General features: G+C 44.5%; 1 protein-coding gene across 1 annotated transcript in view; it reads left to right on the top strand.

Moving 5' to 3' along the window:
- Positions 1-23,869, top strand: part of CD58 (CD58 molecule) — a 44,303-nt gene that overhangs the window by 17,168 nt on the left and 3,266 nt on the right. Inside the window, exons 2-5 of the mRNA XM_068540578.1 lie at positions 4,241-4,537; positions 12,975-13,244; positions 18,443-18,514; positions 21,106-21,146. Coding sequence (XP_068396679.1) covers positions 4,241-4,537; positions 12,975-13,244; positions 18,443-18,514; positions 21,106-21,125 — 659 coding nt within the window. The 3' untranslated portion in view covers positions 21,126-21,146. The remainder of the gene's footprint in view (positions 1-4,240; positions 4,538-12,974; positions 13,245-18,442; positions 18,515-21,105; positions 21,147-23,869) is intronic.

Here is a 23,869-nt window from a genome sequence, read left to right as displayed (position 1 = left end):
CTCAGTAGTTGTGGCTCACGGGCTCTAGAGCACGGGCTCAGTAGTTGTGGTGCACGGGCTTAGTTGCTCCACAGCGTGTGGGATCTTCCCGGACCAGGGCTCGAATCTGTGTCCCCTGCATTGGCAGGCAGATTCTTAACCACTGTGCCACCAGGGAAGTCCTGATATGGTTTTTGAGAGGATTTGCTGAATACATATTTGTAGAGTTCGTCCAACTGCCTAGTAGATAGTAAGTGCTATATAAGTGTTTGATTAAATAAACTAAAAATAGCAGTCAATCTAAATCCCAGGACCTGGGACTTCCCTGGTGGTCCAGTGGATAAGAATTCACCTTCCAATGCAGGGGACGCGGGTTTGATCTCCGGCCGGGGAACTAAGATCCCACATGCCACGGGGCAACTAAGCCTGCGTGCTCTAGAGACCGCACGCCACAACTAGAAAGCCCACGTGCCGCAACTACTGAGCTCACGCACTCTGGAGCCCGCATGCCACAACTAGAGAGCCTGTGGGCTGCAACTACTGAGCCTGCATGCTCTAGAGCCCACACGCCATAACAAAGAGCCTGCGCGCTGCAATGAAAGACCCTGCGTGCTGTAACTAAGACTCAGCGCAGCCAAATAAATAAATAAATATTAAAAACAAAAATCCCAGGACCCAAGTGAAAATGCGCAGAGGAATTTGTGGCTGGGAGTTGGGGGAGGTCCCATTTCATTAACCCAATAGTTACGGTTACCATATTTTCTAAATCAAAAATCAGGTCACTTTGTCTGCAAAATATTTGAGTTCCACTTCGGACTTCAAGCCCTGTGAGAAGAACTATCAAAACTGGGTATAATGATGATGTTTTGTAAGACTACAAGAGTCTTTGAAATTGGAAATGAACGCAGTACATATAGGTATTAGGTACCCTCATATCTTTCAAAAGAAAAGATCATTCAGTATTCTTCAAAGCAAATAAACCTCTAACAGTTAAAAAAATTCTGTCTAGCACAGAATATCTGTTTAGGCAATCACTGATACATTTTCCCCCTACCTCTATCTCTCTCTACTTTGAAACAGCAAAAACTCACTCTATGCCCAATTCTCACACAGCCAGGGTCACCTACAGTGAATGCATTGATGGTGGCCACCTGAATCATTGAAAGCAAAAGAGGGAAAACCCTGTTGAAAGCCTACTTCATTTCAGCCATTGTGTGAAGACTCTCAGTCTTATTCAAACCTCAAAACAATCTTTTGTGGTAGGCATTATGATTTGTTTTTTAGGCTGAGGAAACCTAGTGTGGCGAGAACTTTTGAAGGTTCACCCTGGGCGCATCTGCCTTGAAAGTCGGGGCCCTTTTCATTCTGCCCTCTGGCATGGTAAGGTAGCATCTCTGTGGTCCCTCTTCTGACCATTCACTGTTATCAGCGAAGTAACCAACTCACTGCTGACTCCTTTCCTTAGCTGCTGTTTGTTTGCTCGTTCTTTCATTCGTTCAGGGTGTGTGACCTTGAGAAAAAACTCACTCTCCTTTCTCCTATTCTTTTTCATTGGAAACAGTCATATTGGTAACTTACCTTAGGATCAGTCTTGGAGGGGCAACAGAAAAGGCTTTACTATAGGAAGGAAATGGTAGACATAGCATCTAAAAATGTGATGAATCCCAAATCTGTATCTTCCCCTGGGAACCCCCAGACCTGTGGACCCTGCAGCCTCCTGGACAAGCTCCACGCAGATGTCTTACAGGCCGCTATGCTTAGCATCCGTCCGTCAGCTGACGTCTGGGTGAGGAGGGGGAGGAGAGATGGCCAAGCAGACAGAGGAAGAAGCGCCTCTGAGGGGGCAGGTCCTGAATCAGGAAGGCGCTTGGCGTGTCTGAGGAAATAAAAGCAGTTCCAAAAGGCTCAAAGGAAGAGAAGGCTCAAAGCAGTTCCAAAAGGCTCAAAGGGGGGAACGGGTGGGGAATGAGGCTGGAGAGGCCGGCAGGGGCCAGACCACAGGGGCTGTGAGTGAGGGGCTGGGCCGTGTCAGGTCTGTTCTGGTCCCTCAGCTACCATAAACTTGCTGAGTGACCTTGAGCAATTGATATGTCTCCCGGGGCCTGTTTCCTCATCTGAGAAATGGAGTTAGCAACACCACTGCAGAGGGATGTGGAGAGGATTAAAAAGGGACACAAGTACGTGAACACGTAACTGGCAGAGGGTAAGCATTCAGTAACATCTTCTTCCATTTTTCTTGGTGCCCTGTCCTTTCACCTGTGAAATGGGGGTAATTTGACTGACTAATTGTTGGAGTTTTCTTCCAGCTCAAAATGACTATGATTTTTTCTGAACTGGTCTCCCCCTTTTTCCACCGTTAGCTCCATTCCAGACTTTTCTTCTTCCTGTTCTCAAGCCCAGGAAACATCACCTTCCCCTGGGAAAGACAGAAGCCAGCTTTATGCAGCCAGGGAGGGGCAGTTCAACTGAGACCTCTTCTCTTCCTCCATCACCCTACTTACTCTCATCCGTTCATTCATGTATTCATTTACAAGACATTTCGCGCCGCCACTATTGTATGTGGATAGACTTTCACCCCTCAAATCTTATTCCTTTTCATGCCTTTCCATGGGCTCTGGTTGATTGGGAGAAATAGTGCATGGTCAGGAAAGCCACAGAAGGATGCTGGTATATTGCAGGCAGCCTCCCTTGATTAAGGGAGGTGGGTTCTAAAAATCCTTGCACATAGACAAATGGGGCGTATTTGCTTCTTATTTGAAATTACTGGACACAATTGCCTGCAATTGGTCTATTTAATATTTTTGATTTTTCCTGTGCTCTGTCAATTACCCTGATTGCTTCTAGGCAAAAACTTCAATCAATCAAGTTTTAATTTCTCTTTAATGTCTTTCCCCTAACAGCTGCTCTTCTCTCTTAACAAGAAAGTCAAGTCTGGAGCAAGATGCGTCGAAGCCCATTTTGGGGTATCGAGAATATCCCAATCTAGTAGTAATAGTAAATGTTTAACAACTGGATTGGTGTGGAGGAGGTGGGAGGTTCTGATTTGAAGCATGAGTCAGTTTCTCTGCTATAAACACTCCCATTGTGGTGCACTCCAAGCTCTCCAGGCTTCACTGAACGGAGTCCAGCAGAGAGGCTAACAGTTGGTTCCAACACACCACCGCACCCAGACCTTGAGACCTTAATCTTCATCACACTCCCTGACTTCCTTCCTGGTCATTCTGATTTCAGTTAATGGCACCTCAGTCAGCCAAAAAAGAGGCCTGGCAGTCACCATTAACTCCTCTCATCCAATCACTAAATCCTGTTCATTTCCCTCTCAAATGTAGAGTCTGTCCACTTATCCATCCCCACCGCCAGCACCCTGGTCTGGTCTCCCGGTCCAGCCTTCTTTCACCGCTACCGCACTGACTGCTCTTCTGGGTTTTCTCTGCCCTCCATCCTTACCCTGTCGACCAGTGTCCACCCTGCAGACAAGGTCAACCTACTGAAACTTAAATTATGTCATGCCGGTCTTCTGTTTAAAACCTGTCCATGACCTTCGCTTGCCATTAGGATAAATTCCAAACGCTTAGCGTATCTTACCGGACGTGGCCCGGCCCCTCACTCACAGACCCTGTGGTCTGGCCCCTACCTGCCTCTCCAGCTTCATTCCCCACCCGTTCCCCCCTTGCTCTCTTCCTTCGAGCCTTTTGGGACTGCTTTTATTTCCTCAGACACGCCAAGCGCCTTCCTGATTCAAGGCCTGCCTCTTCAGAGGGGCTGCTTGGCCATCTCTCCTCCCCCTCCTCACCCAGCTGTCAGCTTGCAGACTCCTCTTATCTTCTGGTGGTTTGCTGTCCTGTGTCAGTTTCAGCGTGATTTCCTAGGAAAGGCCTTTGCCTGGGTGGCTCTCCTTGCCTGCTCTGTGTCTCCTCCCTTGAGGGCCTGGAGTGACACCTGTCTTGTTTGCCGCCATATGCCCAGCATTGCCCACAGTACCTGGCACGTAGTTGGTGCTCCATAAATGTTGAATCCATTTCTTGTATTTATGTGGGCCCCAGTTCCCTCTTAAAGAATAAACTCTTACAGGGTCAAGCATGTTCTCCTGCCTGTACTTTTTATCAGCAGTTTATCAGCTTAGTACAAAAAGTAGCTGATGAATAATTTTTACCACTAAATTTAATCATTTTCCCCCCACAAGGCATCTTGGAAGATAATTTTCTGCTTTTGATCAAGTCATGTTATTTTCCCTAACCAACTTCCTTTTTTTTCCTCCTAGATTTCATTAGCTGTGATTCCCAAGTAATATATGGAGCTGTGAACAAGAATGTAACTTTATACGCATCAAGTTTTAAACCCTTTAAGGAGATCGTGTGGAAAAGAGGAAAGGATAAAGTTGTAGAATGGGATGACCAGTCTGAAGTCAGAGCTTTTCTGTCTTTTAGAGATAGAGTTCATTTAGACATTGTGTCGGGTAACCTCACAATCTTCAAGTTAACACGATCAGACGAAGATGAGTACGGAATTGAATCCCCAAGTGTTAGAAATAACAGCAAGTTCACCCTCAAAGTGATCGGTGAGTATCCCATAAACCGGTTTGTTCAAATGGCAGATTCCTAACTGTTTTAAGAGACTAATACTAATCATTGGTTTATGAGAGAGAAAAATTAGTCATCACCTGTTGTCAGGGTTTTCCTCTCTTTCCGGTACACAGGAGCCACTTTCAGCTCCCTTGTCGTCCTCTTGGTGAGGAGAGGATGTGACTGAGGTCAGGAGAACAGCGCAAGTTGGGCAGAGCTGCTGGCAGCAGCATCCCTTGTCTTGCTGGGAATGTTCTGGAAAGGGATGTAGTGGCATCAATGAGCTCAGAGCTCTGAACCATGGATAGTTGGTGCTCTATAAATTAGAGTTCCTGCTTCCCCTTGCAGCTCACACAGGAGAATGGGATTTTTTTTTTCCCTCCTCTATCACTTTAAACTGGAACTGGGGATAGGATACAGGTTCCTCTGTGCTTCTCGCTGATGTTTCCAGGTTATTCTCCTTCCCTCATCTCTAAAGCACTTTCCTTGTTGCAGTCATCCAGAGGCTGATGGGTACACTTTAATGTTTCTTTTTTTTCCCCAGTTTTATTGAGAAATAATTGACATCCATCACTGTACAAGTTGAAGGCGTACAGCATGGTGGTTTGATTTACAGGCACTGTGAAATGATTACCACAGGAGGTTCAGCTAACATCCGTCTTCTCATATAGATACCATAAAAAGAAAAGAAAGAAAAAAAGAAAAAAAAGGAAAAAAATGTTCTTCCTGTGATGAGAACTCGTAGTATCTTCTCTCTTAACAACTTACCTACCTACCATACAGCAGTGTTAGCTGTAGTCATCATGTGGCACATTGTATCCCTAGTATTTATATGTTTTATAACTGGAAGTTTATACCTTTTGACCACTTTCCTCCAAATCCCCTTCCTCCCACCCTCCACCTCTGGTAACCACAAGTCTGATCTCCTTTTCTATGAGCTTGGTTTTTTTCTTTTTAGATTCCACTAACTCTAAAAAGATTTCTAGAGATTTCTCTCTTTTTAGAGATCCTACAGTATTTGCATTCTCAGTCTGATTTATTTCACTTAGCATAATGCCTTCAGGGTCTATCTATGTTGTCACAAATGGTAGGATTTTCTCACTTTTTTTTATGGCTGAATAATAGTCCATTTATATATACCACATCTTCTTTACCCTTTCATCTGTTGATGGACGCTTACAATGTTTCCATGTCTTGGCTATTGTAAATAGTGCTGCTAAGAACATCACCCCAATATTTCCTGGTTATTTTAGTGCCTGGTTCCTTTTCACTGTTTCTGGTGTTCCTGCTGTCATAATTCTTGGTGCTTGTGGTATTTAAATAAAAGTTCTTTCTAATATCCTGACTTCTTAGTCCTTGCTCTCCTCTCCTGTAATGATCTTCTCCTTCACTCTGTCTTACCTCTCCCCACAGACATAATCTAGAACTTGTCTTTACCAGTGATTCCATTCCCTCCATCGTCTCAGTATCTCAGTTCCACTTCCTCGACTGGAAGCTCAGTTCCTCTGCTCTGCCAACTCTGACAGTCCTTCCCCCACGGATGCCCTCCCTGCCCTCCTTCTGCAGCCCCAGTGCTGTGCTCACTCCCTGGGCTCACTCTGTTGCAGACACACATAGCTTCTTTGCTCCTTTTCTGATTGGTCATGCTCAATGATTGAACTTTGAATGGACGAGCCCAGGCCAGCCAGGTTCAATCCAACGTTCTGTGCTCACGCCTTGTAGCTGCAGAAAAGCACATCACCTTGCAGAGTCCCACACTTTAAAATTCTGATTATTTACTGCAGCTAAACCCAATATGTTCCTAGTGTCTTCACTCACCCACTCCCAGCAGTTACCTTTCCTCTCCTCAAACCTTGAACACCTCCTTCTCCAGACCCACTCCTCAGCTGAAGGCTTTGCTTCTTGTTTCACTGAGGAAAACAGGCAACCAGAAGAGAACTTCTACAAGCTCTCACCACCAGCCTATCTGCTTACCTGTGCCTGACCCTATATACCCTGTTCTCTACCATTCCTGTTTGGCATTTCTTATTTTCAGCTTGCTGAGTTCTCATCTGGAGCCAAACCCTCTACTTGTGCCCTGGATCCCACCTCCTCTCATTATACTCAGGGATGTCACTTCTATAATTCTACCCACTCTCTCCTTACAGTAATTTCCTCCATGAGCTAATGGCTCATTCCCATCAGCATACAAATAAGCGATTATCTGTACCATCATTGCAAGCCCTCTTCTGGCCCCTCTCCTCCTCCACCTACCACCCACTTTCTGCCTTCAGTTTATAGAGAATCTACTCGAAGAGCTGTCTGTATATACCCCCTTTCTCCTATTCACTTTTAACCTACTCCAAACAGGCTTTCATCCCCACTGCTGTACCCAAACTCCTCATGACTTCCTCATGAATAAATCCAGTGACTCATTCTCCATCCACATCTTTCTCTCAGAAGTTTTTGAAACAGCTAATCACTCCCTTCTCTGTGAAACATCTCCTTCACCTAGCATCTAGGCACCACCCGACTCCGGTTTCCTTTTAACTCACTAACAGTTCCTTCTCAGTTTCCTTTGCTGGTGCGTTCCCTCATCCTCTTGCATCCCCCAACCTCTTTTTTTTTAAATTTATTTTTGGCCACGTTAGGTCTTCGTTGCTGCACGCGGGCTTCCCTCTAGTTGCGGTGAGCGGGGGCTACTCTTCCTTGCGGTGCGCGGGCTTCTCGTTGCAGTGGCTTCTCTTGTTGCAGAGCATGGGCTCTAGGCGCACGGGCTGCAGTAGTTGTGGCTCGCGGGCTCTAGGGCGCACAGGCTTCAGTAGTTGTGGCACACGGGCTCAGTAGTTGTGGCTCACGGGCTCTAGAGCGTAGTCTCGGTAGTTGTGGCGCATGGGCTTAGTTGCTCTGCGGCATGTGGGATCTTCCCAGACTGGGGGTTGAACCCGTGTCCCCTGCATTGGCAGGCGGACTCCTAACCACTGCGCCACCAGGGAAGTCCCTCCCCCAAGCTCTTAACATTGGCGACTTCAAGGCTTAAGCCTTGGACCTCTTCCCTTCTCTGCCTGCATTCACACGCAGGTGGGTGGGCTTATCACATGTCAGGGCTTTAAATAGCATTCAGTGCTGATAATGCATAGATTTAGAGCTCTAACCCAGACCTCCACTGAGCTCCTTAGGTGTTTATCTGACTGCCTACTCTGTCTCCACTCAGATATCTAAGTGGCCTCTCAAATCACACATGTCCAGAAGTGAGCTCATGACCTTTCCCTCAAAACCTGTTCCTCCCCAAATCTTCCCCCTCTTGGTTAATGGCAGCTCCATCCTTGCAGTTGCTCAAGCTGAAACCTTGGTATCATCCTTGACACCTCTCTTTCTCTTGAACACCATATTCACTCCACCAGAAAATTTTGTTGGTTCTGCCTTCAAAATATAACCAGAATCTGACCACCTCTCATCACGTCCTCTGGTCTGATCCAGGACTGCTTCATTCTCACCTGGAGGATTGCAATAGCCTGCTAATTGGTCTCCCAGCTTCCACCCTTGCCCCTCTACAGTTTAATTTTAAACACAGAAGCCAGAGTGGTCTTTTTTTTAAAATTTTATTTAATTAATTAATTTATTTTTTTAAAAATTTATTTATTTATATGTATTTTTTGGCTGCGTTGGGTCTTCGTTGCTGCGCACAGGCTTTCTCTAGTTGCAGCGAGCGGGGGCCCCTCTTCATTGCGGTGCGCGAGCTTCTCATTGCAGTGGCTTCTCTTGTTGAGGAGCACTGGCTCTAGGTGCGCGGGCTTCAGTAGTTGTGGCACGCGGCCTCAGTAGTTGTGGCTCACAGGCTCTAGAGCGCAGGCTCAGTAGTTGTGGCGCACGGGCTTAGTTGCTCCATGGCATGTGGGATCTTCCCAGACCAGGGATCGAACCCATGTCCCCTGCATTGGCAGGCAGATTCTTAACCACTGCGCCATCAGGGAAGTCCCCAGAGTGGTCTTCTTAAAACAGAAGTCAGATCACATCACTCCTCTGCGTAGAACTTTCTAGTGGCCCCATCTGACTCTGAGTTACAGCTAAAATCTTTACAGTGGCCTACAAGGCTATGTGAGATCCGGCTCCTGTGACCTCCCCTTGCTTTTCTCAGATGTCCTAGTAATGCTTTTGCCTCATAGCTGCCTTTTCTGTGCCGCCACCCAGCACAACTCAACCTGTACCCATCTGTCCCCTCTGCTGCGTCACAGTTGCACTTGTTTTATCCAAGATGTGGGTATAGTTCTAGGCCTACTTCCTCTATGTTAAAGGGTGTTTTAGGAAGATCCAACTGGTGGCAAACTGTGTAAGATGGTTTCCAGGGGATGGAGAAGAGGCAGAGTGCAATATAGCAGTTCAAGTCTGAGCTGTTTGAGGTGGTCTCAGTAGAACAGGATATAGCTGGATGAATAGCTGTCCCTCACCGGTTCAACTACCCAGTATCGGAGACAGTGGGAGGAAGAGAGAATTTCTCTGTTGTTCACCATTGTACCCCCAGAGCCCAGCAAAGGATTTGAATAGGTAATGGGCACTCAGCAGATATGGAAGCAATTGATCTGGATGATTGGGAGGTGGGATGCGCAAGTTACAGTAATGGGGGGGGTGTCTCAGACTGGGTGACTGGTTTGTCCAGGAGATGATGAACTCCTTTTAGATAAGTGAAGCTTGTTAAGGTGTGCAGGCATCCTGTTAGAAGGATCAATCAATGCCTTTGAAGAAGCAAAATCCTTAAAACCTGCAAGCTGGAGATTTGGCAGTTGTAGGGCAAGCAAACAAAAAGATTGATTCAGAATTTAAATTAGAATAGAATGCATTTTACGAGCCCCTTTATAGAGTTTGTAAAACTGAATTTGAAACATTTAAGTTTTTCTTTTTAAAACTTGATGAAATGTTTAAAAGTAATAATTTAAAAATAATTTAATTTTAAAAATTCCATGGTGACTCAACAAAGGTGCTTGATTTTGGTAGTTAGACTAACTGGATAGTCCTTAGGAAGCTCAGCAAAGGCCTGCAGAGGAGCAAGGTGCAGGGGAGGCGAGTTTCAATCAGGAGGCAATGAGTGATATTGGCCGTTAATGTGTTGACTTCAAGTTCTGGCTTGGGAATCGGGGTTTTAGCCTGTGGGAGTGGAGAGCCACTGTATCTGATACTGGAGCAGAGAAGTGCCTTGATGAAATATATTTCTGGAAGGTTAATCAGATGGGAGATATTTACGGTGGATTAGAAAAAGGAGACGCCAGGTTGGAAGCTACTGTGATCATCCAGGTAGACAGAGGTGTTAGTAGTAGATGTTTGGAAAGGAAAGAATCAGGAGACACTTCCAAGAAAGAGTTAATAAGATTTAGATTTTGGTTATAAAAATACATACCTGAGGGCTTCCCTGGTGGCGCAGTGGTTGAGAGTCTGCCTGCCGGTGCAGGGGACACGGGTTCGAGCCCTGGTCTGGGAGGATCCCACATGCCGCGGAGCGACTAGGCCCGTGAGCCACAATTGCTGAGCCTGCGCGTCTGGAGCCTGTGCTCCGCAGCAAGAGAGGCCGTGATAGTGAGAGGCCCGTGCACCGCGATGAAGAGTGGCCCCCACTTGCCACAACTAGAGAAAGCCCTCGCACAGAAACGAAGACCCAACACAGCCATAAATAAATAAATAAATATTAAAAAAAAAAAAAAATGGGGACAAATAATTCCTGGAAAAAAAAAAATACATACCTGAATGTCAAAACGATTAGTCATACTTTTTTTTTTTTTTTTTTTTTTTTTTTTTTTAGAAATGAGGAAGTCATACTTCCGTGAGGGTATGTTAAGACTAAAATAATAAGACTCAGTAATCTTCCGGAGACACCAGACCCTTTCAGAAAGGATATTTTAGACAGGGGGATTTCCTGGCACCTCTAGGTTCAGAGCACCTACGTCCTTCTGTGTAAGTGAACATCTGGCTTTCCTCCTTCCCTCAAAGTCCCCTTAAAAATTTCCACCATCAGCGTTTAACAGTCCTTGCCCATCCTCTGATAACCTTTATTGCATGGAGGCTGGTAATGTTCAGGTAAATAGAATTAACTGCTCTATCCTTAAAAGGTCTGGACTGGCATATGACTTTTTATTAAAGTTTATGGAAATATACAAATGTCATCAGATATGTATAAGAAATTCTCATTTCTTACAGAATAGTGAGCTGAACTCATTAATTATAAGTTGACTGAATTGTCTTAGGGATGAAGTAGGCACATCTCTTGCCAGTTGCTTAAGGCACAGATGTAACTAATATTTGTTAGATTATAGCTGTGGTAAGTCCCGTCGTGGGCAGCGAGACTTTGGCTGAACTAGGTCCCGTCATGGGCAGCGGGACATTGGCTGAACTAGATCAATAAACTAGAATCTGTAACAGACCAGGTGAACTTTTCATCTTCCAAACTGAAACTCTGTACCCATTAAACACGAACTCCCCATTCCCCCCTCCCCCAGTTCCCTGGCAACCACCATTCTATTTTCTGTCTCTAAGAATCTGGCTACTGTAAGAACCTCTTATCAGTGGAATCGTGTAAGATTTATTCTTTTGTGACTGGCTTATTTCACTTAGCATAACATCTTCAAGGTTCATCCATGTTGTAGCATGTGTCTGAATTTCCTTTCTTTTAAGGCTGAGTACAAATGTGATTTTGAATGATCATGGTTAGGATTATCTGTGGTTTTCCAGTAGACCATGGGATTCTGAAGTGATTATTAGAAGAGGCTCCAAGTTGCTACTTGAGCCCTGGGCTCAGCAGTCATTTCTGCTCAGAACCTGTTCTTGGCCAAATCATGAAGCATGGCTTCTGGGCCTTCCAAGTGTCCCCTCCCCTTCCTTATCCCTTTTCCCTGGAAACCAAGCTTTGTTGGTGCCTGCCTCTGCCACAACTCACCACTCGTCACCCTGCTTACTGATAGCAGGTAGTCTGCAGTGAATACACACTTGTGTGTGTGTATGTATGTGTGTCTTAGAGTTCTTTTAACTAAAAAACACAACTTCAAGGCAGCATGTAATGAATTATGTGAGCTAGATTAAACCTAAAACTTGAGGAAACGCCAAGCAGAAAGGGAAGTCGCGTGTGACTCAGGTCTAACAAGACAGGCTGGGTGTGTTATTTAACTGAGCCAGAAAGAATTCAGGAGGAGAAGAGGGAGGCAAGATGAGATGAACATATTTATTTTTTAGATTATTAAGTGGAGCTTGTGTTCCTTTGTCTTAGAAAATATTTTAAATGACAGCATAGTATCGCATCATCTTGATGAACTTTAATTCGCTTTTTAGTAGATGTTTGCAAGGTATTGAAATTTTATTATCCAAATGCTACCATGACCAATTTTTGTATCTTCCATATATTTTTACATGTTTCTCAAATCTCTTATGATTAGTTTTTGGTGGAAAGGAGAGATGCAAGAAGGTATATGAGTTAATAAATAAACCACTGACTAATGGGGTGAGCCGATTGGCTTTGAGGTTAAATTTAGAGGGTGATAGTGGCGTGTCATGACTTTTGTCTTATCCATCCTTGCAACTCCAGCTGCCTTAGCCAGCAGGAGGTGCTTCCAGAATAAACGTGGGGATGAGGCCTCTAGACCGACAGCGCTGTGACAAGTGCCATGCCCTCCTCTACCTCAGGGCGGGGCCAGCCCACAGTACAGCTCCTCAGGACCTTTTGCAAAATCCTTTGAGTCAGGTGTGCTTTGGAATTCAGCCTTCTTCAGATTTTAGAAAGGCAATACATATAAACTGTTTCCTCTGTGTGTGTTAAGAAGCACTTCACTTAGTTATGGAGAGCCGCTTACTCAAGCATGTAAATATTTTTAGTAAAACATGGTAATAAATATTTGTGAAAAATCTTTTGGCTTTCAGAACTCTGGATCTCAGAATTGAGGATAAGTGATTTGGGGCCTGTATCCATGCTGAATTTGAGCAGATAGATCTGACTCAGAAGAAGAGAGAATTCTCTCCCCTTGGTGCTCAAGGGGGTGGACTGCTCGTCTTTTCAAGCTCATAAGGAAATTAGGAGCTCGCTCTTTTTTTTTTTTTTTTTTTAATTTTTGGCTGTGTTGGGTCTTCGTTGCTGCACACGGGCTTTCTCTAGTTGTAGCAAGCGGGGGCTAGTCTTCATTGTGGTGCACGGGCTTCTCATTGCAGTGGCTTCGCGTACTGCAGAGCACAGGCTCTAGGTGTGTGGGCTTCAGTAGTTGTGGTGTGCAGGCTCAGTAGTTGTGGCACACGGGCTCAGTTGCTCCGTGGCATGTGGGATCTTCCCGGACCAGGGATTGAACCCATGTCCCCTGCATTGGCAGGTAGATTCTTAACCACTGTGCCACCAGGGAAGTCCCTGGAAGCTCTTTCTGAATTTGCAGATGAGGAGTCTAAATATTACTCTTTTCTGTACTAAACATTACTTTTTTTTTTTCCCAGAGTCTCTTCCATCACCAACACTATCTTGCGCATTGACTGACGGGAACATTACACTCCAGTGCGTGATCCTGGAAGCTTACGACACCCATGTAGAACTCATACAGTACTCCTGGGACTGTCCTTCGACAATACAGTGTCAGAGTGGCTCAAAACCATCTGAAGCGTATGTTACGAAGGAAGGTGATCTTTCACAGGAAATTCAGTGTATCATTAGCAATCCATTATTCAGAAGGACAACGTCAATCGTTTTGTCAACCTGTGTCCCGAGTGGTAAGTGACTGCATGTGTCATGGTAGAGATCCTATATACACGCGGGGTTCATGGACCTACATACAAGTAGTGGCTCATGAATTGCATACCACAGATGCAGTAACTAACATACACTTCATAAATGTGAAACTTAAATTGAGTTACAGTTTTCACAGACACTTTATTACAGATATAAAGCTAATGTTTTTTAGTGCTTTCTGTGTCAAGTACCATTCTAATACATATGTTAATTAATTCCATCCCCACGCAATCTAGTAATTATCCTTATTTCATGAGGAGAAACCAAGACATAGTTGGGAGTTTAAGTTGCTTGTCCAAGGTCAACAGCCAGTTAAGTGGTAGAGCCTGGTTTTGAAATCAGGCCATCCGGCTTCAGAGCCCATGCTCTTAATTATTCACAATACTGCTTCCTAATATTCTTCATTACCATTGTGTTCTTCAAGGTTGCACACGTGCAACAGGAAGGTGCCTTCAGGGACTTCCCTGGTGGTCCAGTGGTTAAGACACCAAGCTCCCAATGCAGGGGGCCTGGGTTCGATCCCTGGTCAGGGAACTAGATCCCACATACATGCTACAACTAAGAGCCCGCATGCCGCAACTAAGAGCCCTCATGCCGCAACTAAAAGATCCCACACGTGGCAACGAAGATCCTGTGTGCCGCAACTAAGACCTGGCACAGCCTAATTAATTAATTAATTAATTAATTAATTAATTATTTTCAAAAAAGTGCATTCAATACGTTTGTCTAGGCTAATGCTTGGTTAATAGCATGACAGTCTGTCTCAGCTATGGTCTTTTTATGTTGCTTAAGTATCATGTATATTTGTAATTTACAATTCTTCTTATCTGTTTTATACATTATACCCCCAGTTTATAAACAGACGGATCAGTAATTTTAAAGTGGTTCACTAAAGCATAAGAGATGAAAATGGTAAATACTGTATTTCAGGATAATATCACAATTGTGAGGTGTGAACAGGATTCTAGGGCAGATAAAAAATGTGAGTCTCCTTGGGCTGGGGTAGGGTGATTCTGCAAATAAATATTTTTCTTTTTTTAAAAAATTATTTATTTAGGTCACTTAAGTAATGGAAATAGAATCGAAATTTAAGGCTTCCGATTTCTGGAGTTTTTTTCCATGACACCATCCTGACTCTTTATATTATATATCTCAAAATAAATCAAATTAAAAAAATGTTTTTGGGCTGATTCACGGGAATTGGCTAGTGAGAACCATACCATGTTAAATGAAAGTACAGACTGTGGAAGATTTTATAGGACTGAAGATCAGGTTTCTTCAATAAATAAATTATAAGGGGAGGAAAAAGAGAGGTGATGGGGGGACTTAAAGTTTAAGGAAATTTAAGAAACATATCAGTTAATTGCAATGTATGGACCTTATTAGGTCCTGATTCAAACAGAAAAGAGTAAAAAACAGGAGCGATTTAAACAGAGATCCCATGTTTGATGATGTTGAACACAGTATTTTAAGTCTGATGATGCCATGGCTGTGTTTTACAAAGAACCCTTATCTTTCGGAAATACATACTGAAACGCTTATAGCTTATAAATTGTGCTCTCTGGAGTCAAACAGGGGCTCGCATCTCTGATTGCTCCATAGCAAGTGGGAGGGGAGAAGGAGAGGGATGGAGCCTGGTCCTCCCCTTTAAAGATCAAGTGTGGCATGCATCCCTTCCATTCACACCCCCTTGACCAGTCTGAGTTCATGGCCACACCTAGCTGAGGGGGGCTGAGAAGTGCCATCTTTTGCTGGCCATGTGCCCAGTTAAAACACAGGGGTTCTCTTCCCAGAGTGAAAAGGAGAGATTGGTTATTGGGGAACAACAGATACTTCTATCACAATGTACTACAAAATGAATATAACTCATACAATTTAAAAACATATACAAAATCTAAAAAACTTAAAGAATGACATAAGTAGTAAAAATAATTTTCTAATTTTCTAATTTTTTTTTTTTTGCACCTCATTGGTCATCTTATGTTCTCCCTGGGGGTTACGTGCCTAATTAGGAAACTCTTGGTCTAAGCAAGAGAAGATGGTGTCTCGGACTAGTAGAGTTGGGAGAAGCGGTTCCAATGAGGCTACATTTTGAAAATAGAAACAAGAGGATTTTCTAATGGTTTGAGTGGGGAAGAAGGGTGCCTAATAAGAAATACTCAGATGACCCCTAGATTTCTGGCCCAAGCAACGGAATGAATCGTGTTGCTATTAGACTGGAAAGCAGGGGAACAGCAGGTGTGTGGAAGAAATCGAGTTTGGTTTGGGACATGTTGTTTGAGATTCCCATTAGATTTCAAATGGAGACGTCAGATAACGGTGCTTTGATTTATGAGTCTAGGTCTCTCGTGAGTGGTTAGGGCTGGAGATAGAGATTTGGGCATAATCAGAGTAAAGTAGGCATTTAAAGCCTTGGGACTAGAAGAGATCATGTGGAGGAAGCAGTCGTCAGAGAGGGGTGCTGAGACTGAGTCCTGAGGACTCCAGCACGTAGGGGCTGCTAAGGGCAGAGGATCCAGCAAAGGAGACTGAAAAGGATCGCTAGGGAGGAAGGCAGAAAACCCCAAGAACTTGGTATCTCCAAAGCCGAGTGAAGAGAGAGCAAGCAACTGTCAGTGCACTGGCCAGGTCAAGAAGGATGAACGTAATCAAGAACTTGTATCATTGTTGTTTCATCTCCCCTAAATATCTGCTATCCCAAAGCGATGGATGACAGCATCTGGCATCATCCCATGGGAGAAAGGATTTTGGAAGGGACTGTATCAAGTAGCATTAGATTCAGCTGTTTAAAAAATTTTTTTGAAGTATCAGTGGCTTAAAAATGTAGATTACTTCTTTCATGCTTAAAAAAAAACCCAACAAAACATTGGGGAGGGAGGGATAAATTATGAGTTTGGGATTAAAAGATACACACTACTATATATAAAATAGATAAACAAGAATCTACTGTATAGTACAGGGAACTATATTCAATATCTTGTAATAACCTATAATGGAAAAGAATCTGTAAAAGAATATATGTGTGTGTGTGTGTGTGTGTGTGTGTGTGTGTACACACACACACACACACACATGGTTGGCCAAAAAGTTTGTTTGGGTTTTTCTATAACATCTTACAGAAAAGGTAAAGTACATCAGGTATATCGCTGTGCTGTATACCTGAAACTAACACAACGTTGTAAATCAACTATACTTCAATTTTTTAAAAAAAGGATAAATGATTAACTTTTCTCAACTAAAAAGGAATAATAATAATAATTGGAGGTAGGCAGCCCTGGGCTCATTGCTACTTTATGCAGTTGTGTGGTCCAGCTCCTGCACCTTCCCTGCTATCTCAGGCAGCGGGACCCAGGGAGGGGAAAATGGTGTGTCTTACCCCTTTCAGGGAGACTTTTGAGAAATACCACACAACCCTTCTTGCATCTCGCGGCCCAGAACTTGCCACATGGTTAAACCTTGCTACAGGAAAGGCTGAGAAACTAATCTTTTAGTGGAGTGGTGGTGTGCCCAGCTGAAAGTCTGAATTCTTTTATTAAAGAGGGGAGAATGGGTATGGGGAGCAACTAGCAGTTTCTGGCCAGGGGCCTCTCAAATCAAACCAATGGATTATTGCCTATTTGCTCTAACTCACCTGTGTTCCTACTAAGAGGAAAGGGTGTGTGTTCATACTCTCATTCATTCATTCGTTTTCTCTCTCCCCTTCCCTCTCTTCCCCTTCCCTCTCCTCCCCTCCCCTCCTCTCTCCTCCTCTCCCCTCTCTCTTATCCATGTTGTACTGGCTGTTAGTGACCCCACCCTCTCCCTTAGCAATGTGTGGTGATCATTTTGCCATATCCTCAGTATTCTGCCCTTAGATTTTTAGTAGGTGGATAGAGTCCACCTCATGAACACATCATTCTTTTCTATTGTGGACACTTCGGTTGTTTTAGCTTTTTGATATTGTAAGACTGCGGTAAATATCTTTGTGCCTTTTTTGGAGGGAGGAGAGGGGCACATAACTGATAGTTTCTGTAGGTTAATATCTTAGAAATGGAATTGCAGGATCAAAGGACGTTAGTAGAGATTCCAATAGCATCAATTCAATAGGTTCATGGCAACAGCTAATAGCTGTTCTTAAGTGTATTGACTCAATTAATGCTCACAATTACCCTAGGAGGCATATTTATCAGTTCCATTTAGAGTGATCCCCAAGAGGAAACTGAGACACTGAGAGGTTAGAGCACTAATCCAACGTTGTCGCAATGATTCGGTGAGCCTGTAGGCACATCATTTAGCACAGTGTCAGCGGCTGTATGATGAACATTTCTCAGGCTTGCTATGCATGGCTGCCACATTGCCCTGCCAAGCACACGATACCAAGCTGTGCTCCCACTGGCCAGACGGGATGGCTGAATAGTGGACTATTTGCTGCTTTTAATAAACAGCACTGGGCCTGATATGTATCAACCTTGTGCATATAAGTTTATTTAGAAATACAGTCGATTCTCTTTATTCACGGTAGTTATGTTTTATTGTCACTGTAAACACAGAATTAGTGCATGTTGAACCATTGCTCCCAGGGGAGATACAGGTTTAGGTTCCTGCAAGCCTCCGGTCACAACATTTTTGGCAAGGAATCAATACAGAACCTTGCTTTACGTGTGTTTCTGTTTAAAGACACCTCATTTAATATATGTGGTTGATGCATGAACAGTGAATTCACAGCACCATAACTGATGCCTAAATGAAGCTTATCTAACACATGTGTTTTCTCTGTAAGGCACACACAGCCTTCTTATGCTTGGGAACACGAGACAGCATTTCAGCACTGTGCTTGGGGGCCGTTTTAGACAGTGAAATAGCCAACAAAAAAGTACAAAAATGTGAAACGCATGACACTAAATAGACCACAAATAGGGCACATGTCTACAGTACAAGGGCTAAAACACAAGGGCAGAGCATTGCCTTCAACCTCAGCTTGGGAATGTGTACATCAGTCAACACAGTTTTCACCATTCTGTGGCCCATGTCAGCGCATGACCGTGAAAGCGCTGCAGGTATTGGTTTGGGGAATACAACTAAATTTTAGCAAGTAGATAATTTGCAAATACGGAATCTACAAATAAAGAGGATCAACTGTATGTCTGTTTTGGTCAGTTCCAGCTAATTGTATTTCTTTCTTTCTTTTTCTTTTTTTCAGACAATACAAGGCACAGGTTTGTGCTTTTAACCGTACTGCCAGCACTAATATGTGGTTTGCTGTTTATAAAATGTACGTATACTTTCTTTTTTTAAAAAAATAAGTTTTCAAACTGGAATTGGTTTTTCAAAGGCCAGAAAATGATTAATTTGAAGATGAAAACAAAGTTTGAAATTTTAACTGTTTCGAAAGAGACAAAACCTTTTTTGTTGTACTTGGTGTCTGGGGTTGCTGAGCATGTCGGGTTTCCCAAGATTCTGCATTATCTTGAGGTGGAATGAATCCTTGGGCCATAGAGAGCTGTACAGGAGTGGGAACACAGCCGAATATACTTAGGACTGTTCCACAGCCTCATATCTGTGGCCCACCTCAACGTATAGTTATGCTTCTGGTCTCAGGCCAGATTTTGCAAAAAAACCTCTTACTCTTGGCTGCCATGGTCATAATTTTCATGACTTATAGCCCAGAAGGAGGTCCCAGGTAGGAAGGAGCATTTGTTGAGTCGGGTGACATGGAGTGGGTAAAATGACCTGGTATTACCCGTGTTGCCTTCCTGAGCCTTCCTCAGTCTCCAGAAAGCAACCCATATGCCCTGGAGAACTGGTAACCTCATCCCAGCCTGTTCTTTCCTGGTGCCAAGAAACCCCTCCTCAAGTCCCAGAGGATGTTGACCAGGCTGTAAATTTCAGAGTAGAGGTTCTTGAAGCCCCATCAGTTTCCATATCAGCCTTCACCAAAAGGAAATTTACGAGACTGATTTGTCACTCTCACAGGGAATGTTGAAGAGGAAGCTTTCTGCAAGGTGATGGCATCTGGGGTCCATGTCATTTCACAGTCGTGTCTTGAATCAAGTTCACAGACTAGATTTAAGTTTCCCTAGACCTGCACTGTTCAATACAGTGGGAACTAGCCACGTACAGTGATCTAAATATAAATTCTAATTAATGAAGATTAAATAAAATTTAAAATTTAGTTCCTCAGTCATACTAGCCACATTTCAAGTGCTCAGTAGCCACAGATGGCTAATGGCTACCATGTGAGACCAGATAGAGAACAATTCCATCATTGCAGAAAGTTCTGTTGGTCAGTGCTGACCTAGACTATTTTGGGGTATTGGCACTAGAATATGATTTCCCAAAGGTACCATTTCTATATTATAGGTTTCAAATACCACGAAGATCCCTAAGTAATAGATTATCAGTCAACTGAATCTCCTCCAAACGAGTTATAAAAAAATCAGCTGAAGAAAGTTTTAAGCCATTGTTACCAATAAGTAAAACATTTGGGGAACTCAGGTGTTCTTTTTAAAAAGTTATTTTTAATCCCAAATAGAAGTATTATAGTTAATCATCTCCTTAACAGATTGGTCCCCAGAAACCAAAATAATTTTCCACTCATGTGTTTTTCTTGGGAGGGAAGGGGCGGGGGGGGGGTCTACCACCAGAACTCCTGAACCGAAGAAAAGTAGCACTGAGTACTTTTCTGGCTGATTTAACTTATTAAAAAAAAAAAAAGTTTATTCAGTGGAGGGAAACTTACATCAGTGATCAGTACTGGTAGCACCATATAACCTGAAAAAGAAAAATTGTTCTAAAAAATAATTACTTCAGCAAGCATCTCAACCCTAAAGCCATTAATTGGGAAAGTGAGGCATTCGGCATGGAGCCTTCAGAAGGGGAGAGAGTTGAATGTAAACAGCTCCGTCGGCTAGTTGTAGTTGACACTTTTACAAGCTCAGTCAAGCCTGTGGACTTGGCTTCTGGACCGTTAGCATGGCTCCAGGCTAGCTGATGCCTTCGATGGGGAGGAACCTGATGCATACATGTGGGACCGTATCTGAACGTCCAAACCGGTGCTGTCCAAAATGGTAGCCACAAGCCACCTGTGGCTGTTGAACCCTTGAAACAGGAGAGTCCAAATTGAGATGTGCCATCAGTATAAAATAGACACCGGATTTGTAAGACTTCTTATTTAAAAAAGGAATGTAAAGTATCTCATTAATAATGTTTATATTGATTACACGTTAGAATAGTATCTTTGGTATGTTGGTCTAGTCAATAAAATATATCGTGAAAATTAATTTCATCCATTTCTTTTTTTTTTAAATATAATTGCTCTACTACTATTTTTATTTTATTTTATTTTATTTCACTTTATTTTATTTTATTAATGTTTTGGCTATGCTGCGTGGCATGCGGGATCTTAGTTCCCCAACCAGGGATTGAACCTGCGCCGCCTGCAGTGGAAGCACAGAGTCTTAACCACTGGACCGCCAGGGAAGTCCCCATCCATTTCTTTTTACTGTGTAATGTGGCTACTAAGCATTTTAAATTACTTACGTGGCTCACATGATATCCCTGTCAGGCAGCGCTGGTCCAGAACATTCCAGCCTTCCCTCCATCTTTAGCTTTATGCACAAGCTGCTATAGAAAAAAACATTCGTCAACAGTTTTTGTTTTTCTGTCATCTGATGACCAGTTTTTGAACAACTCTTTGGCCCAACTCTATGGCCAATTTGATGTAAGCATTTAGGAGAGTAGGAAATACCAGCTCGACAGGGCTCTGCTTTAGAGTTTTCCCAGTTCAGGCCTCTAGCCAGCAACTCCAGATTCCAGCTTTTCTTTTCAGCTCTTTAATTGAGATGAAAATGTCTTCATTTGTAGGTTTTCTGGGACGCCCATAGCAGATAAACACAGAGAACTAGGTAAGTATCCTGTAGACTGCTCAGTGGGTACATTGTATATCGTGTACTAGAAGCAGAACAGCCTGATGTAGAGGGCCTATTCCTTGGGGAGCCAGATTCTACTTATCTGTCAGTTAGTTGCCTTGAACAGTAATAAGTAACATCAGCAGATATACTCACCACAGTTCATTAAGCACCAACTGGCCACTTTCCATGTAACATCTCATTGAACCCTCTCAGTGAGCTTTTTGCAAGGGGGTATCTTTACAGCTTGTTTAGAGACAGCGAACGTGAGACTCGGAGAAGTCAAGTCACATCGCTCATAAATGTAGAGCTGGGATTCAAATCTAGGTCTTCAGACTCCAACAAGAGTTATCCTGTTACCCACCACAATCTACTCCCTCCTCCTCCCATCCCAGGAAAATTGAGCCAAGGATAGGGTTCACTTCAAGAGCCAGGGTCAGAGCTGGGCCCGTATCATGAACAAAAGATAGTATCCAAACACAACGAACGGTGGCGGTGGGTGAAGTAAGTTGCCGTAAGGAGGCTCCAGAAGGTCCTGTCCTGGCAGAGCCCCCGTGGTCAGGAGGCAGGGACCCATGAGCCGGGCTTTGAGGGATGAAGGGAAGAGTAAAGGCCCAGAGCTGTAAAAGGCAGGGTAGGGGGTGGCAAGTCATCCCTTTTGGGGGTAGCATATGTTGGTGGGATAGAGGTTGAGCCAGGCCAAGATATTGAGAGAGAGTTGCCAAGAGGTTGGGTGATTTTTTTGGGGAAACCACTGAGGATTGATTGATTGATTTTATTTATCTTTGGCTGTGTTGGGTCTCCGTTGCTGCGTGTGGGCTTCCTCTGGTTGCGGCAAGCGGGGGCTACTCTTCGTTGCGGTGCACGGGCTTCTCATTGCGGTGGCTTCTCCTGTTGCGGAGCACGGGCTCTAGAGCGCAGGCTCATGGGCTTAGTTGCTCCGCGGCATGTGGGATCTTCCCCAACCAGAGATCGAACCCGTGTCCCCTGCATTGGCAGGTGGATGGATTCTTAACCACTGTGCCACCAGGGAAGTCCCCACTGAGGATTTTTGAGCAGAGCTATGCTTTGGGAAGATCGCTCTGCTGGTAAAGCATAGGGTGAATTAATAGACAGGAGGCTAGAGATGGGGACACTGGTTGGTGGATAAATAAAATAATCCAGCCAAAGCAGAGGAGAGGCTGAATCGGGGTGGTCATGGCAGAAATGAAGGAGGGCTAGGTTTCAGAGAAAGTATGGATATCGTATGAACAAAGTCTCTGCGGAGGGTGTAGTCTGGTGCCAGACTCCCCGGGGTTAAATGGCAGCTCTGTCTCTCACAGGCCTCGGACAAGTCAGTTAAACTCTCTGCACCTCAGTTTTCTTCTGTGGAAAATGGGCATAACAGTAGTATAGAAATAACAATGATAGTGTAGGTAATAATAGCATAGAAATAATATGTACAAACAAGTTAGTGTAAGCAAAATGCTTTGAAGAGTGACTGGCTCATAATGGTGCCCAATAAATGTTAGCTATTATGGTTATGATTCTTCTTCAAGAAAGGAGCCAAGGGACTTCCCTGGTGGCGCAGTGGTTAAGAATCCACCTGCCACTGCAGGGGACACAGGTTTGAGCCCTGGTCCGGGAAGATCCCACATGCTGTGGAGCGAGTAAGCCCGCGAGCCACAACTACTGAAGCCCGCACGCCTAGAGCCCCTGCTCTGCAACAAGAGAAGCCACCGCAGTGAGAAGCCCACGCACCGCAACGAAGAGTAGACCCCGCTGCTGCAACTAGAGAAAGCCCGCGTGCAGCAACAAAGACCCAATGCAGCCAAAAATATAAATAAATAAATAAATTAATTAATTAATTAATTAATTAGTTTTTTTAATGAAAGAAAGAAAGGAGCCAAAAGGGACAGGAATTCTGACCCTCGGCAGCATGCCAGGCACAGCGGGGGACTCAGGCGGGGCCCTTGTTTGGGAAGGTGAATTGGTGTTCTGACAGGCTGAGCTTGGGGTGCAGGCACATCACGTGGATAGGGGTGTCCAGCATATAACTGGAGAAGTGGCTTTCGGGGCTGGGGTTACAGGTTGGGGAGCATCTTCGTCAGAACAGTAATGGATTCCCTGAGCATCTGAGGTCACCAAGAAAGGGAAGCTGAAGGCCTTCGAGTGGTGGGCGAGGCAGAGGAGCCAGGAGGAGACCCAAGCGGCACCCTGTTGGGGGTCCGAGGGGGAGGCCACGTGTGAGAGCTGCAAGGAGGCAAAGGGGGAGGCGGTGGTCAAGACCTTTGGCTTGGTTGAACGAGTTGCGGACTTTCATGAAAGCCCCTGGGTGAGTGGTTGGAGTGGAGGGATCGCAGCACAGCAGTGAGGGCCTGGGGGCAGTCAGACCAATGGATGGGCCTGGGAGGCTTCCTTTCTCCCCAGCTGCCGGCCAGGACGGTGACCAGGTCACCCGGGAAGTCAGCTGCAGCAGAAGGCCTGGGGCAAGGGGTTCTAGGGGACAGCTCAGCCAGCTTCAGGGTGCAGGGTGGGCAGGGGTAGTGAGTCTGCGAGGGGTTGATGGCCCAGGAGGCCCCATGGAGAGGGGGTGGAGAGGAGTCAAGTAGCCATGGATGAGGTGAGGGGCAGGTGTGCTAGCAGTGTGGGGAGAGGTGGAGGACCCGGGGGTTATGGTCAGAGGTGGGGCGTTTCAGATTTGAAGTAACGTGTGTGAGGGCAGGTGACGGTGAGGTCGG

This window comes from Eschrichtius robustus, chromosome 3, assembly GCF_028021215.1.
Source record: "Eschrichtius robustus isolate mEscRob2 chromosome 3, mEscRob2.pri, whole genome shotgun sequence".
NCBI lineage: Eukaryota > Metazoa > Chordata > Mammalia > Artiodactyla > Eschrichtiidae > Eschrichtius > Eschrichtius robustus.
The sequence above is the reverse complement of the archived record's forward strand: the minus strand, read 5'-3'. Positions and strand labels throughout refer to the sequence as shown.